The sequence below is a fragment of the Gekko japonicus genome, unplaced genomic scaffold, assembly GCF_001447785.1.
Source record: "Gekko japonicus isolate JY-2015 unplaced genomic scaffold, Gekko_japonicus_V1.1 scaffold2332, whole genome shotgun sequence".
Lineage (NCBI taxonomy): Eukaryota > Metazoa > Chordata > Lepidosauria > Squamata > Gekkonidae > Gekko > Gekko japonicus.
This window is the reverse complement of record NW_015167121.1, coordinates 141886-152808: the sequence shown is the minus strand read 5'-3', so window position 1 is coordinate 152808 and position 10923 is coordinate 141886. Positions and strand designations below refer to the sequence as shown.

The 10923-nt window shown below is 40.5% G+C and overlaps 1 protein-coding gene across 1 annotated transcript in view; it reads right to left on the bottom strand.

Annotated features, from left to right (window-relative positions):
• Nucleotides 1-213: 213 nt before the first annotated feature.
• DEPDC1B (DEP domain containing 1B) overlaps nt 214-10923 on the bottom strand; it is a 50872-nt gene continuing 40162 nt past the window's right edge. Inside the window, exons 8-10 of the mRNA XM_015412986.1 lie at nt 4908-5074; nt 3722-3898; nt 214-395 (exon numbers count right to left, since the gene is read on the bottom strand). Coding sequence (XP_015268472.1) covers nt 234-395; nt 3722-3898; nt 4908-5074 — 506 coding nt within the window. The 3' untranslated portion in view covers nt 214-233. The remainder of the gene's footprint in view (nt 396-3721; nt 3899-4907; nt 5075-10923) is intronic.

Genomic DNA, 10923 nt, shown 5'->3' with positions numbered 1-10923 from the left:
GATTTCAAATCCTAAAATTACCACCAACACAATAATTGCCGATAGCTAACTTTTACTTTTTTAGAAAGACATAGGAGATTTATGGGAATGACGACAAAATACTGGTAATGGCTCAGAACAGCAGTTTCCTGCTCCAGTGTTTTCCCCTTTCAACAATGTTTTCGGTAGTCAGAAGTACTTTCAGCTGTTCCAGATGCTTAAAACCGATCCATTACTGAGATGCAACTCAAGTCCTACATCCGAAAGCTTCTTGTTCTTTGAAATGGCTGGAAAGGTTTTTTAAAGGCCCACATCAACAGCATTGGTTTCCGTTTACTTTTTTCAGGAAACAGAACTGCCTCACTTTCACGGGTAGGAAATCGCTCCTTGTATACATCAGGATAGGATTTCTGAAACTACAAAGGAATACAGCAGTATTAGTAAGTAGGGATTATTCATTAAAAGCAGCAAGGTTTTAGTTTTGGATGACAAGAAAAATGTGTTTATAATTCCATTTATCTTGCCAAATTACTTCTACAAAGCAGTTTAATTCTCAGCAATTCTGTTTTTGAAGTTCTTAATTTCTGTATCTCCGGCAGTACAAGAGGTTCATGTTTGCCATGCCAGCCGATGTTTAAAGCCCACACAAAATGTGATAGCCCTACTGTACCATTCTGAAGAATCCCACATATCTATTCATGGTCACCAAGCTGCAATCAATTCATATTCACCTGGATCTCAACCATTAAAAGATTATGTTGAGCCAAGTTGAAAAAACATATTTACTAAGTCTTGCAATACTTTAAAACAAAAAGATTGAACATTTGTGACTCTCCACACTTTGATTTAGGGCTTCATACATTTTCATAATTAATGAGGACCCCGCAAGAAGCACTAAGTAAATATTTCTATAGCCAGAAATCCAGTAAATATTTATCAAGGAAAAATAAAACATTTGTGGGAGGGTTAACATCTGCCATCAGAAGTGTCTGTGCCACTACTGCTGTCATCACTACCAACACCCTGGGTTATTTCCAGCTGGGAGGGAAAGGTAGCATTGAGAAATATGCTTCAAGAACTCCAGGGTCACAGGTTGAGATCTCTCACATCATCTACTACCTGATCTTTTTAACTACATACTGAAAATGCCAATGATTGAACCTGAGACCTTCTGCTGGCATTCTACCACTGAACCATGGCTCCTCCCAAAACAAACTTACACACTTTTTGTGGCACTGTCAACAAGGGAACTATTTTGCATATGCAGCAAGTTTATTCTCCTATTCATGGCTCAGAACATCCCAAGCTTGCAAATATATGCAAATCTACTAGTTCCATCATAATCTTTAATGAGTCTATATGATCAGTAGCTGCAAAGGTATTAAAAGATTTGAAGAAGCAAGAAGGTGTCGAAGAAATAAAAAAGAAATAAAACCAGAAGCTTATTTTCCAGCCAGCTTCTCTTGTTGGTGTAGAAGAGTTCACTTGGTAGCCCTCAGCCCTCCATATGCAAAAGGGAACCAATACTCATCTACCCACCTACCGTAGAGGGCTGTTATAACAATTGCAAGACAATAGTATGCAATGCTCCCTGAACACTTAAAACACCATAAAGAGGCTAAGCGCCATAAAAGAGAAAAAAAATTAAGGAAGTTTGAGGATTTATTTTACCCGCTTCAATTTTTTCTTCTTCTCTTTGATGGACATTTCTGTATCCTTTGTGATTTCTTCCAGCAAGCTTGCCAGTGGCTCTTGACAGCCATTTGTTTTTTGGTATTCAAATTCATCAGTGCTAATCTGATGACAAAATGATGGAGCAGGTGTAGTGGCATCAGTATCTGCTCCCGAATATTTTATCTAGGTGGAAAGACAAACAGCTCAGATTTTGCATTCCAGCATTAAAAGTTTTATATGCATATTTCCTTGTGGGTAAAATAGGTAGAAGGAACATTAACAATTTGAGATATGTAGATGACACCACATTACTGGCAGAAAACAGTGAAGACTTGAAACAATTACGGATGAAGATTAAAGTACAAAGTGCCAAAGTAAGATTACAGCTGAAGATTGTTAAAGATTTTCTATTCCTTGGCTCAACCATCAACCAAAAGGGAGACTGCAACCAAGAAATCAGAAGAAGATTGAGACTGGGAAGGGCAACCATGAAGGAGCTAGAAAAGAACATTAAAAGTAAGGATGTGTCACTGGCGACAGAGGTCAAAATAATTCATATCATAATATTCCCCATTACTATATAAAGTAAAGGTAAAGGTTCCCTTGCTCAAAAGCCAGTCAAATCTGACTCTAGGGTTGCGGTGCTCATCTCCGTTCCAAAGCCGAAGAGCCAGCGCTGTCCGAAGACGTTTCCGTGGTCATGTGGCCGGCATGACTAAACACCAAGGCGCACGGAACGCTGTTACCTTCCCACTGAAGTGGTACCTATTTATCTACTTGCAATTTCTTGCTTTCGAACTGCTAGGTTGGCAGGAGCTGGAACTAGAGATGGGAGCTCACTCCGTCATGCGGCACCCGGGTCTCGAACTGCTGAACTACTGACCTTCCACAGCCTGCAGTTCAGCGTCTTAACCACTTGAGCCACCGCAGCTCCATCATTACTATATATGGGTGCTTAAATTGGAAGAAAGTTGATTCATTTGAAATGTGATGAGAGTTTTACAGATACCATAGACTGCCAAAAAGACAAATAGGTGGGTTCTAAATCAAACCAAGCCTGAACTCTCCCTAGAAGCTAAAATGACTAAACCAAGGCTATCATTCTTTGGCCACATTATGAGTAGACAATAATGCTAGGAAAAGTTGAAGGCAGTAGGAAAAGAGGAAGACCCAACATGAAATGGTTTGACTCAATCAAGGAAGCCATGAGGACCCTCAGTTTCCAAGACCTGAGCCAGGCTGTTAACAATAGGACATTTTGGAAGTCATTAATTCTTATGGTCGCCATAAGTCAGAAGCGACTTGACGGCACTTAATTAATATTCTGTATTGTGATATGGAGACAAGGCCTTTCTTTGGGTACTACCACTACCCTAAGCAAAGCAGTCCCATCAAGAGAAATGGGATATTTTTGTGGTAGCTCCCAATCTCTGCAGTATTTTCTGATAAACCAGATATGTGTAATAATTTCAGAATGCAGGACTTTTGAGTTGGGATGCTGGAAGCTCAGCTTGTTTTAAATATCACTTCTTGTTTTGCAATGTTAATGCTCCATTTTTAAAGTATGTTATCGTAAACCAACTTGGGGACATTACAAATAGTGGGATAAACATTTAGAGATAGTATATAAGAGAAATTACACAAGAGAGTTACAGCAGTGGGATTTACTCTCATCGTGATTCCCAAATCCATGAAAAAAATCTCTTTTCAGATTATTTTCATATGCACAAGAATGAGTTGGAGGAAGCATTCCCATAACTAAAAATTGTAAAAAGGGATCTATAACTGTTTCCTGACCCTACAATGTTCAGGAGAAACTTATGTAGAAGCCTGGTTGACCCAAAGAAGCTATTCAAAAAAAAAGGGGGGGGGGAATGATTGTCCAGAGACTCAGTCTTGAGATAATAATAGTTAAAATGTGGCAACAGAAGGTGTTTAGCTAACTACAGCAATTAAACAAGGGCAACCCTAAGCTACTTGACTGTTTATTTCTTGGACAAGAAGAATGTGTTTGATTTGTAATAGTGTGGTAAATGAGCGTCCTTGGGAAGAAAATTTACAGCTCTACCTGGACCCTTCGAAGATGTGTTACATGTTCCTCTATTGCAGCTTTCAGGGCACAAGGGATATTTAAGATTTTCTGATAATTGTCCATCAAGAATGATACTAGTTTAGCTGCCAGTAGTTCATCCAAGTCCACTTCATCTTTGGAACAGAGAATGGAACGAGAAAAGGTTTGAACCATCTGAAACGGAAAAGGGGGGGAGGGGAAATGGTGATTATATTTTATCCCACTGTTCAGACAAAATTAGCTCCCAAAGCGGCTCCAGGGACCAAAACACTCTAAGTCACTTTACATAGGATTGTACTGTATGTGTGATAATTCAATAAAAGTGTTTATTGGGGAGGGCATTCTCAGCCAGCTGCTTCTTGCCTCTCTCTGATGCCCCATCAGAAGTAATTGGAGGCAGGAGTGAGAAGGCTCTCAAGTGGAGCTTGGCCCAGGCACATAACAGAGGAATGACTGGCTTTCTCCTGCCCTCCCTCTGGTTACTATATTTCCTTGTTTGTATGCTAGCACTGTTCATATCGATAGCCTTGTAATGCAGGAATCAAGGTTATTTATGTGTATTTTTTACTTCCAGAGTTAAAAAAAAAACAAAAAAACCCCCCAAAACTAACACCACCAAACAGTTCTGTTAAATACATAGCTCAAAATATTCTCAGGAATTTCTTCTTTGTAAGGGCATGATTCTGTTCTCAAATTAAATACACATGTACATTCATACACACGTGCTGTCAAGTTGCAACTGACTTGCTAAAGGAAGATGGGAAGATGGTAGAGAAGCTCAGTGAATTTATTGCCTCTGTGTTCACTGCGTAATGTGTGAGGCATGTACCCATGCCCCAGCCAAGATTTTTAGAAAGGGAGTCTGAAGAACTGAGTCAAATTGAAATGACCAGAGATGAAGTTGTAGACCTACTGGGAAACTAAAACAATAAAACTCCAGGTCCTAAAGGCATACATCTGAGAGTTCTTAGGGAACTCAAATGTGAGACAGTTAATCTACTAACCCGGATATGTAACCTATCACTAAATTTAGTTGCTATACCAGAAGACTGGAAAGTAGCAAATGTTATACCAGGAAGGCAGGAAATCCAAATGTTTCCAAACTAGAGAAAACCTTCAACAAAGCAATTCCAAACTGTCTCTGCAAGACCAGACTAGGTCTTTCCATTCCAGAGGCACATACCAGTGTTCTTGTCCCAGCTGTATCACAGAGAGGGGGGAGGTCCTTATTTATACTGATCCTGGCCATCATAGTTATTAGCAGCTGCACTTTACGACGATTTTCTGGTGGCAGAAGAAGACAGCAAACCTGCAATGCTTCAATGGCCAATGACTCTTTCTGGAGGAGACCTGAGGAAAAATATAATTGCAAAATGATGATATTTCATTGTTAGGCATGTCTCTGTATAGAGAGAACCACTTTATTTTATCCAGTATATGATTAATAGTTCAATTAGTAACATTTCAAACTAAAAACGTGCAATTGAATGGAAAACATCTGTTACACAAGGGTCAAAGACTGTTTTTATTAGCTGTACTTTGAAAAGGTGATCAGTTAACCCATCAGCTCCATTTTGGTCTACAGGCTAAAGCTGTCCCTTTCTCTCCTTGTTAAAAACCTAATTACTGATGTAAATATGAAATTCTTTTGTCTCTCACTGGATAGCAGAAGCTTGAACTTCCTTCTCCTCTTCTATGTTACATGAACAGCAAGCCCAGTAGTGAAAATGTTTTCTGCTAAAGAAGGTGTAAAGTGGCCTCATTAATTATGGCTCCACTGTTTCTCTAGTGTTTCCATTAGTTTCACACAAAGGTCATTCATATTCACTATATGAATCATGAGGATTCACCAACTGCATCTGAGGAAGTCGGTTCTAGCCCACAAAAGCTCATATTGGAGTAAAACTTTGTTAAATGCCATAAAACTCCTGTTTTTGCTTCATATGCAATCAGCCCCTTGGTTGTATACTGGCTGTTGGTTCATCTTCTGTTCTCTCTCCTACTGCTGAAAAGGCCTTTTTTACCCCACCCAAGAGAAGGAGCCTAGGGTTTTCAGATTTTGTAGCTCTTGGACAAGTGAGCTGGTTATGAGATTGTGTTAAGATTACCCAGGCACAGGTTTATTTGTTCACAGGCTAATTTTTGTTCTGAGGGAATATGCAGAAATACATTCTAGATCTACACAAAGGACTGGTAACAAAAAGTAAATTCTGATGTTCCTTACCTGGCTAGACAACCTAGTCAGCCAGTGAAGGAAAATACCTGTGATCCTGCATTTGCTGTCTTTTTCCTTTTAGAAGATTTCTGCTTCTTACCTGCAAATGCCATATACATTTTACAATTTTATTTTTCATTTTAGCTCTTTTGGTTTGCTATTTTGTGGGTTTGGTTTTAGATGAGGATGTTTTTAACTATTATTGTAAGTTGCCTTGAAACATGAGGAGAAGGGGGATATAAATGTCTTAATAAATAAAAATTTTATTTCACAATAAATAATGCTTTTAACTATTTAATTAGATTACTGTGCCTTTGGGATCTCTCCCACACATTTGTCTTGCTTTGTTCACACTACCAGGTTTGCTCCACAGGTAAGTTTTGTATAGTTCTGACTTTGATTGGGGTGGGAGAGAGGCTAAAGTAGGAAGAACTCCTCTCACTAGGTTCAAAGAACTTCTCACATCCCCAGGAGCCAAAATCTATAAAGTGCTACTCAGCTTTCGCTTCCAGAGTTATCATAAGGATTCTGTGCATGCTTCCTGATATCTCTCAAGAAGTTTAGACCTATAGACTATAGTTCTCTCACTGTTACAGAAGACCTGAAAGAACAAATGGAGCCTACAGTTCTATACATTGGCACTCCACCAATACCCAGATCCCATGCTTAGATAAAATGATAAAAGATTGCAGCATAAAGATTTTGTAATGCTCACAAAGTAATAGATGTTAGGCCTCAACCCCCTCCTCACTTGGAAGGATAAGTTTAGTACCTATAAACAGGTGACACAAGCAACTTTCCTTCTCTTAGCATCTCACAGGGTAACTCATTCTTCCCTGGTCGGCAAACAAGAGATCAAAAAAGATCCTGCAGTTACATCGAATACTGACCAGAGGAATGTCTGAAAAACTGATCCTAAAGGTGCAAAAGGTCTGGTTTTTGGCAGTTCTCTTCCCTCTTTAAATCCATCAGTGTCAAAGATTGATTTTCTCATAAAAGGACAGGAAATCTAACCAACTCCCTACCTTGCCTGACCTTGCCCTACCTGGCCATCCTAAGTGAAAACCTGTAGAAACCATTTTAATCCCATAATCCTTTGTATGATAGTTGTCTTATCCTAGCAGCTAGAGGTCACCAAACACAATAGACATTTTCACAAAAATGTTACACTGCGCTTGCAACTGCTGGGAAAGTTATAATGCTTCCTTGCTCAGACAACATTGTTTTATTCACACCATCACAGCATTGTTCTAGGAGCAATCATGTCATGCTCCAAGGGGTATAACCAGACATGCTTTGTTCAATAATGTGTGCGTGTATCTGGATGTCTACTAACTTACACCCCCAATGCAAAGGTTGGGTACCCTGCCTGGGTTGAGACACTTGTTTGTTTTGCTCATCCTCCTTCTTGGATCTTTGTTCCTTGGACAGGTAAATATAGCCCTCCTTGGACAGGTACATATAGTCCCATAGAATAAGTTCCCTTCTTTGTCTCTATAAGTTGTTGTTGTTGTTCAGTCGCATAGTCGAGTCCGAATCTTCGCGACCCCATGGATCATCTCCCGCCAGGCCCTCCTGTCTTCTGCCGTCCTCTGAAGTTGGCTCAATTTCATGTTCGTTGCATCGATGACATTGTCTAACCATCTCATCCTTTGCCGTCCCCGTCTTCTTTGACCTTCAATCTTTCCCAGCATCAGGGTCTTCTCCAGGGAGTGCTCCCTTCTCATTTGGTGGCCAAAGTATTTGAGCTTCAGTTTCATTATCTGGCCTTCCAGGGAACAGTCAGGGTTGATTTCTTTTAGGATTGACTGATTTGATCTTTTTGCAGTCCAAGGGACTCTCAAGAGTCTTCTCCAGCACCATAGTTCAAAAGAATCTATTCTTCGGCGCTCGGCCTTCCTTATAGTCCAACTCTCGCAGCCATACATGACTACTGGGAATACCATTGCTTTGACCATGCGGACTTTTGTTGGCAGGGTGATGTCTCTACTTTTTATCATGCTGTTTAGGTTCGCCATCGCTTTCCTCCCAAGGAGCAGGCGTCTTTTAATTTCATGGCTGCAGTCACAGTCTGTGGTGATCTGGGATCCCAGGAACGTGAAGTCTGTCACTACTTCCACGACTTCCCCTTCTATTTGCCAAGGAGTGATGGGGCCGGATGCCATGATCTTAGTTTTTTTGATGTTGAGCTTCAAGCCCACTTTTGCGCTCTCCTCTTTTACTCTGAGCAAGAGGCTCTTTAGGTCCTCTTCACTTTCAGCCATTAGAGTGGTATCATCTGCATATCTGAGGTTGTTGATCTTTTCCCCAGCAATCTTAATTCCCGCTTGTGATTCATCCAGGCCAGCATTTCGCATGATGTACTCTGCATATATATTAAATAAGCAAGGTGACAGTATACATCCTTGTCGTACTCCTTTTCCTATGCTGAACCAATCAGTTGTTCCATATCCGGTTCTAACTGTCGCTTCTTGGCCCTTATACAGGTTTCTCAAGAGACATGTGAGGTGGTCTGGTACTCCCATCTCTTTAAGGACCTGCCATAGTTTGTTGTGATCCACACAGTCAAAGGCTTTAGCATAGTCAATGAAGCAGAAGTAGATATTTTTCTGGTACTCTCTTGCTTTTTCCATAATCCAGCGAATGTTGGCAATTTGATCTCTAGTTCCTCTACCTCTTCGAAACCCAGCTTGTACTTCTGGTAGTTCTCTATCCACGTACTGTTGAAGCCTAGCTTGTAGGATCTTGAGCATGACCTTGCTAGCGTGTGATATGAGTGCAATTGTGCGATAGTTTGAACATTCCTTGGCATTGCCCTTCTTTGGGATTGGAATGTATACTGACCTTTTCCAATCCTGTGGCCACTGTTGCGTTTTCCAAATTTGCTGGCAAATGGAGTGCAGCACTTTAACAGCATCATCTTCTAAGACTTTGAATAGTTCAGCTGGAATACCATCACCTCCACTAGCTTTGTTGTTACTAATGCTTTCTAAGGCCCATTTAACTTCACATTCCAGGATGTCTGGCTCGAGGTCAGTGATTATACCGTCGTGGTTGTCAAGGACATCGAGGTCTTTCTTGTATAGTTCTTCTGTGTATTCTTGCCATCTTTTCCTAATCTCTTCTGCTTCTGTTAGGTCCCTACCGTTTTTACCACTTCAATTAATAAGTTTTGATGTAATTCATTAATTCTCTTTAATAAAAAACATTTCATTAATCACAGCCTGGTTCATTTGAGTTTTACTGAGGGAAAAATCCCCCTAAACATAGGTGGAGATCCTGCTTGATTACCCCCTCTTGCATTGTTTGGGTTTCCTGGCTAATTCCCCAACAAACTCAGGAGACCCTCACAACCACTTTGGGTAACACAGAATAGATGATGACTTTTGATCATTTGAAAGAAAGCAGCACAATCCTAAACAGAATTACACCCCTCTGAGGGTGTAACTCTGCTGAGGACTGCACCGTTAAGCTTCTCCTTCTCCAATTCTGTATTTTCAATGGGATCTTGAGATTATCTTACCTCTCCTTTTTCATATATATACACACACACGATGTAACTGTGTGGAAATGAAAGGATAATTCAAGCAGAGTTCACACACTAGTAATCTTCATATTCAAGTGTTAGGGCCAATGACTCAGCAGCCAAAAACTGTAATCATGCATTTAATCCTATCTTCTTCCACAAAGGAGCCGAGGGCAGTGTACATGGGGATTTTATACTTATCCTCACCAAAGCCCCTGCGGAAGCATATTTTGAGCTGCCACAGCCATGAAGCTATTAGGAAATACCTTGTGTAAGGGAAACCCCTCCACATGTGGGTCATGAAATATCTACCAAGAAGAATCCTCATGCTGAACTTAAGGCAACTTCACACACATTGGAGTAAATTATCCTCCAAGTAGCCTTGTTCCAACTTAACTGGGTGTTCAGTTGGAGGAAGAGTCACTTAAATTGGAGGCATTCTTAGATTGGAGAAAGGCTACAAATCTAAGCCAAAGGGAAAGGTTTAATTTAAATAGTTCATATAGAAATGGTTGACTCTGTAATTGCAGCAGCAGTAAAATTGACTGTGAATAATATTTCGCTTGATTATCCCAAATATTCAGCTCTAAGAGATGAACTGATCTCCCCTTTATTTAATCAGGACTTCCTCTCTCCAGAAGCAAAATCACCCTGGTTACTTAGAGATGAAGATAAACAAATTACCCTGCATGTGGCAAAATTTCTAGCAGCTGTTGTCAAATCACATGACAGCTTTTGCAGGAGCAACCTTTAAATAGTTCCATGTTTTCTTGTGGAACGAGGTTTATTGTGGGATGAGGGTTTGCTGTTTATGACTTCAGTTGCAAAAACAGCAAAGACAATAAATAACTGAATAAATAAATTATATTTGCTCAATGAGTGGTAGTATCCACCCCAGTTGTAGCTAACTGTTTAGGAGTAGAAGGATTGCTCTTCTGACATCAGTAGCAAGCTCTGTGGTGGCATATTCCATTTCCCACCCTTTCCTTGGTACTCTTATTAAACTTATTTACAATAATTATATCCTGCCCTTTGGCCTGACAGGCCACACATAATGTTTTTCAAAAGTGTGCTCTACTGCCACTGGAGGAAGGGCTGTGACACTGATCCATAAGACTTTGGTGTCAATCTGTAAGAGTTCACCATCAAAGGGATTGAAACTGTCAACCTTGGGGTAAGCAAGCCCTATGGAGAATGACTTAGAGACGTTGAAGGTTGACTCCATGTCAATGATGAAGAGCGACAGTGAGAAGAGGAAATGCTTTGATGTCATGGGGATTGTGAATATCCCAGCAACGACTGTTGGAGTGGAGATCGCCGATGACTCCAAAAAGAAGGGACTGATGCCGACAAACCAGTTCCTGGTTAGGTGGTTTTGACATCAGGTCATTTTGCTGAGGCTACGACATCAGAGGCTCCATCCGGCAACACCTCTAGGTTCTTCCCCTTGGAGCAGAT